Below are 18,924 nucleotides of genomic sequence, written 5' to 3' on the forward strand. Positions count from 1 at the left end.
AGGAATTAGGACTTGACAATTTAAAGTAGTTTTTTTTTTAAGCATAATAAAAACATTTATTAATACCTCTGAGACACAAACCTGGACCAAAATGTGGTAGGCAAGACATTTATTCACTTACTATATCATCTCAGTGCAACACGGCCTACAGGATAAATGGAAAACTCACAACTGATCAAAATTAAAACTTTTTACAATATGCAATTCATGTAGGGATGGTAATTTGTTATAAAAGTTACAGTGTCTCCCAAATATAACTCCAGGTTTTCTATTTTTATTATTTCTTAAAATACATAAATCAGTGTTACTAGAGAAACTACAATTAAATTCCATTGATTTATTTATTAAACTTATTTATACTTCTCCCAGGGTTTTTAGGCTTTTAAGTAATGAACTTTCTGTCTGTTTTCAGATGTTAGCATTCTGGACTGCTAGGTAGGCTGGGGAAACCCATGCCCAAATTGTGATATGACCAAATGAAATCTGCCTAACTTCTACATATGAGAGAAAAGTTGGAGTTAGAAATCTCTTTCACATCACCTGGATTTTTTTAGTCTCTTAACTGTTAACTGATGACTTGTTAGAATTCTTACAATTCCTTCACTTTTCCAACACTTCTAACATTAGTTCATTGTTAGGTATATTAACAACATTTTACTTATACACAGTAAAACATTTCAAAGCATTCAATATCAAGGTATATATCAAAAATATATAGGACACTGAGTTATGTATTACAGTAATTGTACTTTCACACCTTTGTAACAAAGTCCACATTTTTAGAAAAATATATTATTGCATATGAAACCACAAACAGGCATTCTAATAACAGTGCATTCTTACTCAAAACAGTATGTACAGTCTTATTAGAGTAAGAGTGTACTACAGGTCCACACACTGGGGCTTGGTGGGGTAGATCCCAGACACACAGCAATATATACACGTCTTGATCACATCTAGGCAGAGGCTTGCTTGTTTCCTTGGCACGTATCAAAGGGTCTCCTGTGTTGGTGAAGGGGAAACAATGGCTACCGATGAAGATGGCATGTCCTAGGCTGCTTCTTCAGCAGAGCAGTCGATTCCCGCGTAGGTAAACTTCTCATAAAGGGTGGTATTCACGTAGGTCTAGAAGAACGAGAGTGGTTCAGAGACACAGACTGCCTTAGTGCTGCCTCTGTCAGGGGCACTGGGAATAAGGTATTAGGGTCATGCTTCTGTCCTTAATTTCTTACATTTGACCTTTTGTTCTTGAAATGCATTCTGTGGCTTCTGCCAATGAAACGTCAATACTCGCTCTTTTCTAGGCTTCTGGTTGCATTCTCATTGTCTCTTACTGGTCCCTCCTGAAATGGCTCCAGAGGTCCTTCCTCTGTCCCCTTCTGGTAGTCACATATCACTGGGTGGTCTCACCCACATCTCTGGTTTAACTGCCACTTAGGTTCAAGTCTTAGGTTTTTATGACTTTCAAAATATGTTTCCCTAACCCAGACTTGTCTTTGGAGCTCCAGATCAGTGTAGTCAACTACCTTCCAGAAAATTTGCAGGGCTCACCCTCCCCATTGCAACCTGAAGCCAGGCTTTGCTAGCTGCCTGCTATGTACTCTTGGACAAGTCACTTTTACCTTCTTGTTATTTCATTTATAAACTAGAGGGTCAGGCTTTATGATTGATTCAACACTTTCACCCTCTAACTGATTAATTCTTTATGTTGTTCCAAGTGTGTGTGACTATTTCTTGTACTAAAATCTTATTTCCACCACCCTCACCCCCCAAACTGTAATTTCCTTAAAGTTGGATGAGGGGGCACATCCTTCTTTATGTTCCTATAATACCTAGAAGTATACCCAGAAGTATTTGTTCAGTTGTGTCAACTACATTTCATTAGCCATAGTGGGCATGTCAGGAATTCCAATTAAAGAACCTCTGGTTTGAACTCTATACTCACCTTTCTTTCTTCTAACATCCTGTTTAAGGACACCAATATCTGAGCAAATGATGGCCTCTCATAAGGCTTCTCCCGCCAGCACTGTCTCATTAGATCATACCTTCAAAAAATAAAGAGTTAAAGGGCTAACTCTATAACTGTGCTTCAATCCCAGCATGGTCAAGTGCAGGGAAGGAAAAAAGAGAAAAGAATAAAACTGCAACTCACATTAAGCTTTGCCAGCAGAAGACCAAAGTCCAGCCCCTAGGAAGTTCCTTAGGCCTCCCACCTCCCTATTCAAGCCCCCTTCCTTCTCTCCATAGATCTTATGTCCACGCTAGTACCATTCTTACAGGACCGTGGTTTCAGCTACTCTCATCATCCAGAAAGAACTGGGTTGTACACCCAGGGTGGCACTTCCATTAGAAACTTACATCTCCCCAAACATCAGTGTTTCATTAAAAAACACAGTCTCTATGCTCAAATAAATTTGTGAAATACTAACTATTGCATCCCCTTCTTAGGGATTACCATAGTAAAAGCTTGTAGAAAGTCTATCATAAAACAAAAAATAAGAAATAACAAAAACTTTGTTAAATGTGAATCTTTCGCAGACTTAAGTGATCACAGAATCTTTTCTTGTATCATTTATTTCTATCTTTCAAGACACTGGTGTTCTGTGAAACATAGCTTGGGAAACACTGATATAAAGCAGTGCATTTTCACATATGGTCAGAACTATGTGTATTATTAAAATGCAGATTCCTGGGACCCATCTTAGATATACAGAGTCAGAATGTCTGGGAATAGGGCTCAAGATTCCACAAATTGAACAAATGCCTCAGGGGAACTTTATGAACACAGTAAGCTATGAATTATTGATCTAAGGTGTCATAAATTCCAGAGATATTTGTATTTTATTAAAAGTTTCTTAATGACTGAAGATTTTCCCACTTCTTATAGAATGGGTTATGAAAGGTAGAATTTTAGGGATTGTACCCAGTGAGGCTCCAGGTACACCCAGGTTTGCCCAGAATGGTCAAGTGACATTATTCTCACTCTTAGAAGTGGCCCACTTCGAATAATAAATAATCTGCTCAACCTATGCGTAAGAGGATATTTTTGAGTAGAGCCTTGCACCATTTATACCATACCACTTAGGAAGCTTCTACCATGGTTAGTTCTAAGAATGAGGATATCACCAAAGTAAATCATCCTTCTCCCAGAAATAATTTTTACTCCCCAAAAATAATCCTAGCAGAAACAAGATTCTGTGAAAAAGAAATCCATCTTCCTTAATGCAACAGCTCTGAAATCTCAATCTGCAAATAATCAAGGCTTCATACATCTATTTATTCATGAATAAGTTCAGGAATGTCAGTTATTTTCCACATCCCTAAGAGTGATTGCTTTAAATTTCTCATAGATTTTGATACTGGAATGCTATTATTCCCTGCCCATTGCACAGCAGTCTAAGTAATAAGGAAACATCCCCTCCCCCTTTTCTTGGCTGTTTGGGATTTCAGTATGTGTGTGTATATGTATCTGTGTACCAGAGACTCCTTCATTAGCGTCAGCCTGCCTAAGAAACGAGCGGGAGGTAGATTGAGATAAAATAGCCCCAGGTTGAGGAATGACTTACACCTCGTCATCACAGTTTAGGGGCTTCTCCAGTCTATAGCCCTGGGGCAGCTTCTCGTAGAGTTCTGCACACGTCATCCCGCAGTAGGGCGTGCCACCTGCGAGACAAGAAATGGTGCCAACTTAACCCTGCCCCAGCACTGAAGGCAGTGCACTGCCTCCTGCCCAAGAGCCTGGAAGAAAGACGAGGCCTGTCAGGGGAGGGCGAGTGCTCAGCACGCTCACTCCTGGCCTCCTTTACAATCCCCCTGTATGTCAAAGCTGGACTGAGCCAAACGCCAGACCACACCGAAGAGTGACTTTTCCTTCAGTGAAAAGACCCACCACAGGGTCCATCATGCTTTGCACACAGTGTTACTTCTCATCCAGAAATCTGCCTACATGCAGCACATCTATCGTACCATGAGATTTATCTTAGTTCTAATTGAAGTCAGTAGTTACATTATAGAACCTCTATGCTACCAATCATTGGTACTGTCCAATTGTAATTATAAAAGTAATACATGTTTATTGTAAAAATCTTAGAAAAGAAAAAGAATAGTTTAAAAAAAAAAAACCACAATAGCTTTTATTACCTTTCTATGCAGTGTCTTCCAGTTTTTGTTTTTGTTTTTTTCTGTAAATGTATTTGTAAGACTGGGATTATAGGGTATGTGAACGTTTGATTTTTTGGCATAAGTATTTCCACATGCATTTAGACAGCCTTAAAAATATGGCTTTCAATGGCAGCATAATATTCTGTTGTATAAATAAACTTGTTACAAGTCTAATTCATGTTTGCACAAGCAGAGACAATTAGCCTGCTGATGAAGTTCATGGCCACCAGATTGTAAGTATTAGATATGACATTAGACAAAGGGCTTTCAAAAAGAGAAACATGGGAATAAACACACTCATACTTGTACACTTGTAAGTTTCAATGACCGAGTCACATCTTGGTGGAACTATGTGGTGAGGGAGTGCTGGCAGGTCCTACTCCATTTGCCAGTCTCACCTGGTAGGTAAGTATAGATACTCACCTAAGCTGACAATCTCCCATAGTAACACACCATAGGACCATCTGCAGAAAGGATAAGTGTAAAACCAATCATCAGCAAACAGGTTGACTAGTCAATTCTCTGCCACAAATACCAGGGTAACCGGGTAGCAAGGTAGTACTGTAGAAAGCTGATGAAAACCATGGAACATCAAGCCAAAGATCTGAGTTAAATCCCGTCTTTGCCACTTCATCTGATCTTGGACAAGCTACTGGACCTTGGGGCCTCTTAGTGTAATCTTCCAAAAGTAGGGATAACAATCCCTGCCTCTGAAATCATGCTGAGAACTGAAGGCGGTAATTGGCAGTCCAGTCTCCTCCCCACTCCCAGGCATAAGCAGAGCCCCCTGGAGAAGTCACCTCAATCCTTGGGGCCTCAGTTTTTCTCCTAAAAACAGACAAGATGGCCTAAGTCACAGTCCCAACCCTTTCACCCATCCCCAGTCTGAGACTGGGGAGCAGAGAGAGTCCACCCTGTCTTATTTTTACTCAGACCCCAATGCACGGCCACCTCCCACCCCGGAGGCTGTTGTGAACTGCTTCCTTTGCTCTCGGTCCTACACATTGAGGTTGGCCCGGGAGGTGGAGCCACGGACAGTCAGTATGTCCCTTCCTCCTCTGGACATCAAGAATTTACAACTTCAAGTCTCTCCCCAACATGCAAGGAAATGCAGAAGCCTATGTTTACAACCTGATAGCTGCCTACTCTGTGGCTTCATTAATTCAATACATTTATTTCCTGGCCTAATGATTAGCTTTATTCCACAGAGGTACATAGCAATCCCACTTCCCTTTAAAATCTCTGTCAAATGTATGGTTTTCAGGGGGGGGGGGATCCTCGGTAATAAAAGGCTTACTCACACATCACTGTTGGTTGTATACACGCTGTAATTAAGTGACTCGATCGCCATCCAGCGCACGGGCAGCCTTCCCTGGAGAGGAAAGTGAGAGGGCACGTACTTAGGCAGGATGGGGACTCTTCCCAGGCTCTGAGCTTGCCTGAAGCTGGGGCCCACAGCAAGTCCACAGGGAGCTCCATTTAGAAATCCACAGACAAAAGGTACAACCAACTCGGGAACTGCTGTTTTGTATATGTCTCACCTACAAGTGTGTTTTCAGATTCCAATACATGCAAATAGTGTACGGTAGCTCCTCTGCCCTCAACTGGCCCAGAGAGCGGTTTTAGCTGAACAAATATATACACTTAAATGTGTGTATGTTGGTATTCATTTATTTATTCGTTTATTCACCTGTAGCTTGCAGAGGCACTTGAAGTTGGAAAGGGGGAAACAGGTATAGAAACCCAGAATTAAATTGAAGTGTGGGAAAAGCTAATGGGAGCACCAAAGTAGAGTGCAGAGAACAATTGTGCCTGGAGGAAACCAAAGATTTCCCACTGGAAGATATATAAGTTGCTTAAGGGTAACCATAAGGGTAAGAGAGGAAAGAGCATTTTAATCTTCAAAGAGCTGTATGCATATATATGTAAGATTCAAATAATTTATAGCATATGCAATTTATGTTGAGTTTGGGACTAGAGCAGAGACACACACACTCACCCTAAGTGTTTGACCTTGACTTCCTCCTGGTTGTCCCCCATTTCTCAGCTTACTGAGTCCAGGCTGGGCAAAATGAGATTTGGACTACACATTGGGAGATTTCATCTCCAAGTTTTACTTCCAGTCTCCCCAAATTCCCAATGGTTTGAGGCTCCCCTTCTGACCAGGAATCATACGAGCCACTCTGAAAGATCCCTCCCTTTCAGGGCCTTCTCCACCCTTGGTGGCATTTCAGCCCATGTTAGCAGTGGGTTGGGCAAAGTTAGGAGGCGGAGGTTATGAGGCTTTCTCAAACCCTAGAAACTGGATCAGGCATTCTCCCATGTCACCCACCCAGGAGACCAGCCCTGCCCTGGATCCCAAGGGTGATTCCTGACTGAACAGTTCTTTCCCATTTCTTCTTAGGGTGACAGTATTTCTGATCATACATCCCAAACAGTCATTCTGTAGTTTAAGTTGCAAGTATGAAAGTATCCTTTCTCATATCTACATCTTTGATTTTCTTCTCAACATTTGAACCCTTCCTTCACTCTACATCTACCTACTCCCACCTTCGTTCTGCCATTCTAGCTCTCTCTTCCCCTTCACACAGTTAAGAAATGCAAAAAATAGTCTATCTTTGCTCTCATTCACTCCCTACTTCTTAACTTACACTGCCTTGTTACCACGTTCTATGTATTCTTTTTAATTTCTTTTCTGTTTTGACTTCTTTTTACTTTGTCCACTTCTTTCTGTCTTGCTGCTATCACCTTAGTTCAGGTCACCATCACCTCCTGCCTGGGACAACCACCACTTCTCCCCATGGTTTCACTCCCACAAAGTCTGTTCTCTACATCACAGCCAGAACAATCACTCTAAAATGCAAATGGGATCATGTGGTTCCTTTGTTTGAAATTCTGTAATGTTCCTCTTGCCTCAAGAATAAAGGCCAGACCTAAACCCTCAGCTAGTACCCAAGGCTCTTCAAGACCTCTACCCTGCTTCCTCCTCCAACCTTGGGTCTTAACTTTCCCCCTTTGTTTCTCTCTTATACTCCAGCCATGCTGAATTACTTAAAGGTCCCCAAAGGTTTCCCATTCTCCTTTTCCTCTAGACCTTGGTATATAATGCATTCTCCAGCTTATCCAATTCATTCTCACATCACCAACACCTGTTTAACCTTTACTGTGAAACTCAGGTGTTAACACTCTCCTAGAAGCCTCCAGGACTGCATGCCATGGGCCTCCTCTGTGATCCCATGGCACCTGTGTTTTCCTCTTTCATTGTGCTCATCAATTGTTTGCACTGTTACGTGTCTGAGAGCTCTTTATAACGTAAAGGTTGAATCTGACTTATGTTACCCCCAAATATAATACAAGCAGGAAACAGTGTGGATAATAAGTAGTTGAGGAGGGGATAGATATTTTAATCAACAACAGAAAAAAAGAGAAAATTATTTAGTTTACGCTGAAACTGATGCTAGAACCCCACCCCAGACCAACCGAAACAGAATGTGTAGGTGGAAGGACTCCACATCTCTATTTTTAAACTCCCCAGACGATTCTGAAGTGCATTGAGAGTTGAAAACCTCTGACTTTAGGAAAAAACACAAAACACAAAAACAGAACAAAGAAGTAGCCACCCTACCCTCTCAGGGTGTCCTAGGTACATGGCATCCTTCTTGTCAGGAGCTCGCTCCTCTCCAATCTCTTCTCCTTGAGGGCTACTGCCTCTCCCTTACTTCACTCAGGCCCTTTCCTCCCCAGCCCACATGCTGTCACCAAACACATTACTTTGCCATTGCGAGATAAAGTTGAGCCCTGCCCAGTGGTTTGCCACACTCAGCACCCTTCCTAATCTCTGTCCTTTGTGAAAGGCCAACACAACCAGCTTTAGCTTTGGGGGTCTGAAGAAGGCATCCAAAAAAAACATGTAGGTCCCGGGGTTGGCCACTACCCAGCCTGTGGTAATCCTCCACTCACATGGCCAGAGTACCACATCCCCAAATGCAGGAGAAATCCCCCAAACTCTGTGAGAAATAAGGATTCAGGTGACCAGGGAGGGGTCAGAGATGGTTGCGTGCTTAAGAAAACAAGCCCAGCTGTGCCCCAGAGGAACAAAAGCATTGAGCAAAAGCCAGGAAGACATAGAGAAAAAATTTTTTGTCTGGAAGCCAGCCCTCAGAGAGGTACCAACGGCTTCTGAAAGTGTTAATGTCTACAAGTACCCAAGGCTTCCTAAAGAGCCAAAGCGGCCCCACGTCAAACCCTCAAAAAGTTCACTATGATTGTAACTGCAAAATTATATACACTTGTGGAGAGCAAACAAAAAAAAGGAAAAAACTATTATGGGCGATTTTTTCCCCTAAACTTTCTTTAATGTTGTTTCTATGTTATCTTGTCAGTAACAAAAATAAATATAATAAAAGGAAAGGAAACTTGGATTTGAGGATAAATGCAGGAAGTGATTTCCTCAGCCTTGCTGCCCAGAGGCAATTTGGCGCCCACAAAATCCTGAGCAGTCCCAGGAAAGCTGAACCCAGTGAATATTCAATTGACCTTGGAAAGGGAGGCCCATGCCACTGGCATAGACCTACCTACCAGATACACATAAAGCTGCAGGGTTCGCTATCTGCAAGGCCCTGGAGTCAGTCTGGCCTCTGCCCACCTGCCCAGAGAAAGCAGAAGGCCATAGCATGTAGTCAGCACAGCTCTACATGTCCAGTCATTTCTTTTCAGGGCTTTACAAATTAAGGCAAGCAACAAATGCTGAATGAGTCCACTTCCCTGTGCCTCTAGGACTATACAGTGAGGTTCTCCTGGGATTAAGCACTAAAACATTACTGTCTGGGAGTGAGTATCGTTAAGTGGAAGTGAATTTGATTTGGGCTTGAAGAGGAAAGGGTCCACTTTTGGCAAAGAGGAAACCCTTACATGAGCATTTAGAAGTCACACATTTCTCTATAAGGCTTGGTGATTTGGAAACCTCATAAATTCATTTCCTTCATTTTCGAAACTATGTGAAATGTCTTTTCCCTCTTCTGTTTGCGATGCATCAAAGGGATTGTGGGAGCTCCTCAAAGTCTCCTGAATGAGCAGCCCAGGGGTCTGGACTGGATACAGCCCCAAGACGTTGGACTGTTGGGCTAGCCGTTAAATTACTTGGCCACACTACATGGCCTTCTTCATCGGTAATATGGACACTTGGAATTTCTTTTTAAATTTTGCTTTGATTTTAGGAATCAATCTTAGAAAGGATGTTTTCTGGGTTAGGACAGTACCTACTGGAATACAACCATCAGATGCCTCCACTGCCACAGAACATATTGTAAGAGAAGTGGCATTGGGGAGCAGGATGTTTTCAATATCCGTGTTCTAAACTTACCATTGTCTTTTTCACATATACTTCTTGACCTCGGGACAATCCAAAATCTGCTATTTTGGCTACATAGTTTTCACCAACTAAAATGTTCCTGGCGGCCAAATCCCTGTGGATAAACTGAAATTAAAGAAAAAAAATCATATATTCTCAACATAATACTTGTCTTTTCATTTCACTTTGTTAGCCCATAGCCCTGGGGTCAAAAGCTTTTGGGAATAGAGAGGTTAATATGAAAAGGCGTTTAAAAAGTCACCAGAATTCAGTTTCCTTAGAGTTCATCTTCAAAATTTTCAGTTCATAGATACTGCCAAAGCATCCACTACATCTTGGGAGAAGCATTCCAGACAAAATGAGGACATTAAATCTTCTTGTCGTATAATGTCTCTGCTATTGTGCTATTGTGCATTATTTGGAATCAAATGAAGCTGAGATAGTTAGGTCACCTCACTGAACTCGGGTGAAATTCACTAGATGAACATATTGGAAGTATCGACCATAAATTTCTATAAAAATAGATGGAATGTTACCAGAGATTAAAATGAGGGCTAGCATAAGACAGTGTTAAGGAAGAGAGACTGGTTGACAACCTGTATGAATATCTAAACCTTCACTCTAAGGTAATTATTGAGAGCAAAGACCTCCAAAGCAATGTCCTCAGAACACACCTGTTTTTGGCTCAAGTAATCCATACCCCGGGCCACATCTGCTGCAAAATGAAGAAGCTGCTGGGAAGACAGGGTCGAGGCGGTGCTGTTGGCAATGGCGAATGCGGGGTCAGTCTCCAGCACTCGGCTCTTGCGCAGGAAGTCCAGGAGGTTTCCGTGGGGGGCATACTCGATGGCCAGGTACAAGTAGCCTGCGGAGAAAGGAGGAGGGCATCATGTTAGCAGTGGCTTAAACTGTGACATCTGTGAAATTTTCCGTGCTCTGGGAATTACTTATAAATGCCATTATGACCTAAAAGAAATATATCTGGTAGTAGAATAACACTGGAGACAGGTGAAAGGTAAGTGACATCCTCCAGCAGCACTTAAAGAGAGGCATGCTTAAGTTCAGGATTTCCTCTTTCCCTTCCCACCTCTATCCCTACAAAATAGACTAACTTAGAAGGCTTCCTGAAATACTTTTTCCTACTCAGAGATAGAATGAAATTAAAGCATTCTCTCCCAAAAGATAAGAGGATGCCTTTCTCCAGGTATATATTTTTTAACTCAACACTGATTGAGAACCTAATCTGGCCAGATGTGTTACTCCAGGCTATCCCTAATTTTTTTGTAGTTTTTAAAAATAAAAGGTATTGACTAAGCACCCCTGGCAGAAAGGCCTACAATGATGATGCTTTCCTCCCCAATCCATATTAAGTCACCAAATAGCTGATTAGGACACTGGTTAGTGAAATGTAGTTTTAGGGGATGCATTTTTCTTAAAGGAACCAGAAAACTCAAAGTTTTAGCAAAACTAAAGCAATAGTTCCTAGAAAAACTTATGCCCTTGCTCTTATTTTTATCACAAATGCTTTCTTCTTTGTTCACTATAAAAAGTAATTTGCTCTGATAAACACATTGATCATTAGAGCCAATGAAGGGTAATGAGCTTTTCTGTTCTTTAAATGAAGATTTTGTAGCCATCATTTATTGTTTAAAATGTCAAATGAATTTGAACTTCAAAGATCTTCTAGGAAACTGAAATTTCGGCAAAAAGAAAACAATCTAATATTGAATCTTGTTTTATTAAAAGAAGATATATAACTAAATTCTGGTACGAATGTGCTTTCTCAATTCTTTACTGCATTACAAATTTCAAGTATCAACCAATTTTGTGCTAATGTGATGGTAGAACAAAATTTTAAGATATGTATTTTCTATTGTCGCATTAAAAAAAAAAACTTTTGTTTACTGATGTCCCACCCTGATTACTATTTTCAGGAAATAGCTCAAAAATAAATGATATTACTTCACTATTTAACCTAAGGGACATGATCTGGCTTTCATCATCACACTCTTATTGGAGCACAAAATGTTATATTGTTTGAAGACTTTCAAACATCGGTATTTTTAGTTTAATAAATTGAGGAAAAGGAAGTAGTCTCTTTTCTATTGTTGGTATTTGTGATGCAAAATCAACAAGAGGTTGTCAAGTTTGTAAATGATTACCGCATGGAGCTTTTTTATGGGAGCAAACTTTTCCATCAGCAATTAAGTTTAGGTATGATTCAGAACTGCAAACCCACAGAGCATGCAGAGCAAGCCCATATATTTTTATTGATACTCAGTCACAGCTAATACTTGGAATTATATAATATTTGAATTATATGATTAAATTTTTATTAATAATATAAATTTTTGAATTATATAATTAACTTTGTATTAATAATGAAATTTAAAGTATGTACTACAAAGGAAGGTTGTAAAGCCCCTATATAATTGTACATGGATAAAACAAAGCACTATCGGACATAAGTTTATTTTTTATTTTTAAATTATTTTTTAACCTAAGCATCATCAGTATTTCACATTACAGTAAATTGTTGCCATTCATGGCTTTAATATTCAGAATGCCAGATTTCCTCGTGGTTGGAGGAAAGCTGCAAGGCAATGGTTAGGAAGAACCAGTGCTCTCCACCCTTTCTGGTGTGAGCCGCCTCTCCTCCCTAGCAGACCTTGGCATCGTGGATGGAGGCAGAGTGGAATCATGGGTGACTTTGGGGTATTAATGGCAGATCCACATCAGAGGCCAAAAGATCCAGCCTTGGCACCTATCTCCAGACAGATGCCAAAGTTCAGCACAATCTGTAAATGCTATTAGACATACAGATGCAAACGGCAACTTTAAAAAAAAAAAAAAAAGATGACATTCTTAAGATCATTATCTTTAATTTCAACTTTTTGAAAAAAATCTAGGAGGAGAGACAGGAAAAGAGCATTTTACCTCGATGCTCACATGCTCCCAAGAGATTGATGATGTTCGGATGGTGTCCAAGTTTACAAAGAACCTCCAGCTCGCCTGCAAAGTCTCTGTGATCATCTTTGGAGGCATATTCTGGGAAGAAAGTCAAGGGCTGTGATCCCACTTGGTACACTTCTTAAGAATCAGCTTTCCCCTCCTGTCCCCCAGGATCTACAGGATACCAGGACACCTGGAAAGCTGTCTCCAAAGCAAAGAGACTGCTCTGAAACAGGGTTTCTCTGCCTCTGCACCAACACTGCTGGCAGATAATTTTTTATTGCAGGGAAGGCGTATTCTGTATCCACCCACTAGGTGCCAATAGTAGAACCAAAAATGCCTCTCGCCATTGCCAAATGGCCCCTGGGGTGGGGGGGGCAGGGGACAAAATCTCCCCCTGGTTGAGAACCACTGCTCTAAAGATATCTTGTTTAAGCCCTCCAATACACAGCAAAATGATTTGGTAGAGGTAGAGCTGCTGCAGCTTTTAGACTCAAGCTCTTTCAGCTAAATCTGCCATCCAGAGACAAAAACGCTGAGAAATAGATTCAAAGTTTTCAATGAAACATCACCACATTGCATGCACCTCACTTTATTTAATAATTTTAACTTACTTTTTTTCACAAGCCATACCTGCTAAACAAACCAAAGACCAATAACATTTTTATAGAAGTTGTTTGGTAGTCAGGAAATTGAGCTGCATTGGTTCCTATTCTTTTTCGGTTTTTTGGTTTTTTTTTTTTTTTTTTTTGCATGGGCAGGCACTGGAATTGAACCTCAGTATCCGGCATGACAGGCAAGAATTCTGCCTGCTGAGCCACCATGGCCCGCCTGGTTCCTATTCATTTTGTCCTGTCTTTTCAGTTTCACTTTGAGTAGGGGAGGAACCAGCAGGCACCATGATCAGCTTTAAGTTGGTGACAGTGTGTTATTACTGTTTTCAAAAAACAAATTTGGGGTGTGGGAGTGGGGTACTATTGGCTATATGCATGTCTGAACTTTGGCTTGGAGACTGTGGGAGCATCTCACATGGGCTACTGGTACCCGTCAGGCTAACTGGTAGGTGACTGAAAGTTGAGTGCCCTGTTCATACCACAGAACCCTCACTGTGGCTCTGGCCCTGGGAATCAATAACTTGCGAGCATCATGAAAGCAAAATTCTTCATAACAAGGTTATCTCCATACTTCAGTGACTACTCTCCTTCGGGTGTGTGCCAGCTTGAAACTGTCTTGTACCTCAGAAAAGCCTTGTTGCTTAATCTTCATTCAGTATTCTTGGGCGGGACCTTTCTGATTGTTTCCATGGAGATGTGTCTCTACCCATTCAAGGTGCTGTTGCTTACTGGAGCCCATTAAGAGGAAACCATTTAGGAAAAAAGCTTTAGTGCCGACAGAGCCTTTATAGCCAGAGAGCTTTGGAGAGAAAGAAGGAAAACGTCTCTGGAGGAGCCTCATAAAACAAGAAGCTGGGAGAGAAAGCCAGCAGACACCACCAAGTGCCTTTCCAGCTGACAGAGGTGTTCTAGACGGCATCAGCCTTTCTTGAATGAAGGTAACCTCTTGTTGGTACTTAATTTGGACATTTTCATAGTCTTAGAACTGTAAACTTGCAACTTAATAAATTCTCTCTTTAAAAGCTATTCCATTTCTGGTATATTGTCTTGAGCAGCTTAACAAAGTAAAACAGGGTACATCACTCTGCCTGCAGGAATTTTTGGCCCTGACACAATGTTAAATTATTTTACCTCTTCACATGGACATGAGATAGAAAATCTGACTCAAGTCAGATCGTAATAAAAACTGATTTCACAAGGTATTACATACTCTCTCCTCTCAGTAACCTTATTACTCTCCAGAACTCCTGTGACTAAAGTAGGAAACCTAAAAAAATTTTTAAGGCTGCTGGGAAAGGTTTTTGGTTTATACATTTTTTTGAAACATATTATTTCTAAGCACAGATTATATTGTTTGCTTTGTTTTATTTGTCTTCTTACATGGTCGTAATAACGCTGAAAGCAGAGATACTTTAGTAAGATGTAGGGGTAATTCTCATCTTAGGCTTATATTTCTGTGAAAAACAAGGAAAACTCATGAGCAACCTCACAGGGCCCTTAATAGGGAACTATCCCAAATATTAGTTAATGGCATTCCCTGCTCTAATACACCATTTTCCATTAAAAAATCAATGGTGCAGCTTTGCAATCAAGTCAGCAGCACCTTTACATGAACACGTGAACAAACGGTTGACTCTACTACTGCTGTTTCACAAAGAAAAGAGACAGCTAGTGTTGGCAGTGATTTAGCAAGACAGCTGGTTAAATGGAACAAAGAGGAAATTATGTTGAGCAAAAGAAACCAGACATGATGGAATACATTTTGTATGATTCCATTCATATGATGAACAAGGCAGACAGAATTGATCTATGGTGATAGAAGTCAGAATAGTTGCCTGATGAATTTACATCTGCTTCCTCAGAAGACATTTATTATCCAGTCTTAAGTGTGCCGGCACGGGTCTATGTCTTGAGATGAACATAGCTGGAAAAGATTTCGTTCTTGTGGACCTTAGCTCAGTGGTTTTCAAACTTGAGTATAGAGAACAAAAACTGAGAAAGCTTATAAGCAACATAGATTCTCACATGCCACCCCCAGGAATTCTGAAGTTGTAGAACCTAGGGTGGGAGGACCCCAAGTGGGTACATTGCAAACAATCATCTCCAGGAGATTTTGAGGCAGATGGTTCATGAAGTGGTTCCCAAAGTTGTGGTCTCCAGACCTGCCATATCAGCTTCATTTGGGAATGCATTAGAAATGCAAATTCTCAAACTCTGCCCCAGGTTTACTGTTTCAGAAAGTAAGGGGTGGGGTGGGGTGCAGCAGCCTGCATTTTTAACAAGCCATCCAGGTGATTCTGAGACACGTGAGAGTTTGGGGACCCACTGTATTAAGAGAAACAATGATGCTCTCCAAAAGTTAGCAAGTTAGCAGTGTATGAAAGAGAATCTATAATCTCACACCCCAAGGAATCTATACAGTGGTGTTTAAATGGTCCCTGCCTTCATATTTACATCCTGATTCTATCACAGGATTGAACTTGAAGGAAACATCACCTTCAGTTTTGCACAACAGCTATAACTGTCACCATGCCAATTTTTTTTTGTTTGAAGAATGTAAGGCCATAGATGAAAATTTCAACAGGAAGTAAAGTTTTCTGGCCACCTCGTGAAATACTGACTTGATTTGGCCAAGCACTGACCTTTCATCCTCTTGATAGCAGCGTCCATCCGTAACCCATCCTTCTTGATACGCGCCTTAAGAACCTGGCCAAAATTGCCCTCCCCAATCACATCTTGAAATTTGATGTCATTCCAGTCAAGGACGGGGTAAATCGTAGGATCTGGGCTGTTTTTGGCTTTCCTGTTCAGGGCCAGAGTTCCTGAATTGAACTGAACAGCTGGTTCTTCCCTCTGGAAAAATAATTTTTCATGATTTGTATGAGGATTTTTCATAATTCGAAGGATCATACCACACCCAGTGAAAAAGGAAACCATGCATCTAGTTCTAGAATAGAGATGGCACAGTACCGGGCATCAGTGGGAAAGCATGCCACAGGTGATTAGTAATATCTGTGACAGGTGAGGGAGGGGAATGACAGCACATATTCCGTGTGTTTTCCATCCCTAAATTAGTCCTACTTGAGTCCTCTACTTCACTGTAGAATGAAAAAGTATTCAGTCCTGGTTTTTAAAAGCACTCAGAGAGATACTCTCTGGGGCAGTCATGGGATGTGCTTAACTAAGGGCTTTTCTAGAATCACCCTGGTCAGCTCTTAACTCCCTTCCCCTACCTCCCTCCTTTCCTTCCTCCCTGCTTCCTCTCCTTTTCCCTCTTCTCCCTCTTCTTCTCCATCTTTCTCTCTCTTCTCCCTCCTTCCTCCTCCTCCTTCTCCTTTTCTTCCCATCTCTCTGGCTTCTCCTAAAACTTAGAATCTCTCAACTTCATCCGGCAACACACCCTGGCACCAGGGTGACTAGGGCTTAGAGCAAAGTCCCACATAATGTCTCCTCTTCTCCTGAGTATAAGTGGCTGCTTGATGGTGCCGTGATAAAGCAGCGATGCCACAAGGAGCTCCAGTGCTCCCAACCTCCTCTCTGGTCCTTTCTCTCCAATGACAGCCTAAATTAAGCTATCTCTGGCCTGGAATCAGACAATGAAGCATCCCTTTCCTTCCACTAAAAGCAACTTTGGAGATTCCTTCATACACGAAAGTATACCTCATTTGAAAAATGTAATTATACACAATGCATCACATACAGAGTTGATAAAGTTGGACACAAATTTATTTTACAGAACCTGAAACCACAAACTAGACAAATGCTCAGGCAGGAATATACAAAAAGGACTCAAACAGGATGTCTACTGGTAAAGTTTGATTTTGTAGACCTTTGCTGCTGGTCAAAATGCCTAGATGAAAGAATGAGGCTGTTCCAAGAGCCATGAATGATGACTACAGACTGAAGAAGTACATAGGAATGGGACATACACGCATTTTATATAATTCTTATGCATAGAAAGGATGATAGGATTGAGGGAGATTTGAAAACAGGAAACGGGAAATAGGAAAATGTGGGAAAACTTGTCTCGGACAATACACCATTACCTATCAAACTAAGAGTCCAACTATCCTCTGAGGATTCTGTACCAAAACTCTTCAGTTCACTCTATTGCAAGATTACTCTCTTTGACTTATCACTAGGATAACCATCTATCTTATTTTTTGTTTTAGGCTTGGTTTTCTAGCATAATTAAGAACACCCTTTTCACTTTCCAACTTGTTCTCGTTTGGACAAGAAATTGCGTGGTCATGTTATTTACCTTCCATTTAATAATAGAAGCCAAACAGGAGAGGAGACTTGCCTAAGGGAAATATTTGCTTAACAAGAAAATTTCCTGATGCCAATGTATAAAGTGGAGGTTCTGCATGTGTGTGGGCCTGGCCGTACTAACTAGTAGAAAGATGAGACATTACCACGTTTTGGAAGGCTTGGGCCATTCTCCTTTGGACGTTTGCCCTCTTCAATTGCAACATGATCAAAAAGGCCAACAGAACCGTCAGGCAGGTCATTCCAGCCGAGCCAAGGATGGCTATAAGCAGCATCTTCCCACCTCCAAGGTCTGCTGGAACTGTGCAGGAGAACAGAAGTGAAGCCGCAGGGTTATACAGAGATAGGCCAGGATGGTGCCTCAGCAGGCAGAGCTCTCACCTGCCATGCCAGAGACCCAGGTTTGATTCCTGGTGCCTGCCCAAGAAAAAAGTAAAAAAAAAAAAAAAAAGAGATAGGCCAGGGCCCTCTGTGGGAGAGGCCATAATGTGATGAGAGTGTCAGGACAGTCCTAATCTGCCATGTAAATTCTACGTGGTCCTGGGCTACTCATTTATAAAAACTCCGTGGAGATAAGTTTGACTCACAAGGTCAAAAACAAAAAATAAATACATACAAAACTCCTTGTAAATAACAATATACCAATCACCAGTTGTTACATTTGTTCAAGTTTTACTCCCAAACAGGGGCCCAAGCAGATGAACATTATTGAATAATAATGAGTTTGAAGAACAACTAAACATTCCCAAACCTCAATTTCCCGATCTAGAAAAGCTTTAAGGTTCTGTGAGCTAAGAACTCAGAGTCTATAAGTTATTTTGCCTTGTTTTAAAAACTTGAGGGAGAAAATTGAGGAATATTCAAGGTAAGAAAAGAAGGAAAGAGGCTGTGAGCTAAGATGGAGAAAACTGAACAATACCCAAGGTAGGAAAAAAAGGAAAGGAGGGAGGGAGAGAGGAAGGAAAAGACAGAAGAGAAAAATCACTAAATTTAGGGCTCAGGTCAAAATAAACTATTAAAGATTATGGTCTAATACTTTTGCTTCTGTTCTGTTTTTTATATATATATATATATATTATTAATTAAAAAAATTAACTAACAACATTTAGAAATCATTCCATTCTACATATGCAATCAGTGATTCTTAATATCATCACATAGAAGTATAATCATCATTTCTTAGTACATTTGCATCGATTTAGAAAAAGAAATAGCAAGACAACAGAAAAAGAAATAAAATGATAATATAGAGAAAAAATAAAAATAAAAATGCAAAAAATATATATATAACAAACAAACAAAAAAACTATAGCTCAGATGCAGCTTCATTCAGTGTTTTAACATAATTACATTACAATTAGGTAGTATTGTGCTGTCCATTTTTGAGTTTTTGTATCCAGTCCTGTTGCACAGTCTGTATCCCTTCAGCTCCAATTACCCATTATCTTACCCTGTTTCTAACTCCTGATGGTCTCTGTTACCAATGACATATTCCAAGTTTATTCTCTAATGTCGGTTCACATCAGTGGGACCATACAGTATTTGTCCTTTAGTTTTTGGCTAGACTCACTCAGCATA

At 40.7% G+C, this 18,924-nt stretch overlaps 1 protein-coding gene across 3 annotated transcripts in view; it reads right to left on the reverse strand.

Annotated features, from left to right (window-relative positions):
* Positions 1-46: 46 nt before the first annotated feature.
* Positions 47-18,924, reverse strand: part of TEK (TEK receptor tyrosine kinase) — a 121,324-nt gene continuing 102,446 nt past the window's right edge. For 2 of the 3 annotated variants that reach the window (XM_077147995.1, XM_077147992.1), the window contains 10 exons: positions 17,493-17,647; positions 15,720-15,930; positions 12,449-12,559; positions 10,186-10,376; positions 9,524-9,637; positions 5,463-5,533; positions 4,585-4,625; positions 3,567-3,663; positions 1,946-2,045; positions 47-1,125 (listed from right to left, as the gene is read on the reverse strand). In XM_077147995.1, the coding sequence (XP_077004110.1) occupies positions 1,051-1,125; positions 1,946-2,045; positions 3,567-3,663; positions 4,585-4,625; positions 5,463-5,533; positions 9,524-9,637; positions 10,186-10,376; positions 12,449-12,559; positions 15,720-15,930; positions 17,493-17,647 (1,166 nt within the window). In that variant the 3' untranslated portion in view covers positions 47-1,050. The remainder of the gene's footprint in view (positions 1,126-1,945; positions 2,046-3,566; positions 3,664-4,584; positions 4,626-5,462; positions 5,534-9,523; positions 9,638-10,185; positions 10,377-12,448; positions 12,560-15,719; positions 15,931-17,492; positions 17,648-18,924) is intronic. The other variant, XM_077147994.1, reaches the window with a different exon arrangement.

Source organism: Tamandua tetradactyla, chromosome 2 (genome assembly GCF_023851605.1).
Source record: "Tamandua tetradactyla isolate mTamTet1 chromosome 2, mTamTet1.pri, whole genome shotgun sequence".
In the NCBI taxonomy this organism is placed as follows: Eukaryota; Metazoa; Chordata; class Mammalia; order Pilosa; family Myrmecophagidae; genus Tamandua; species Tamandua tetradactyla.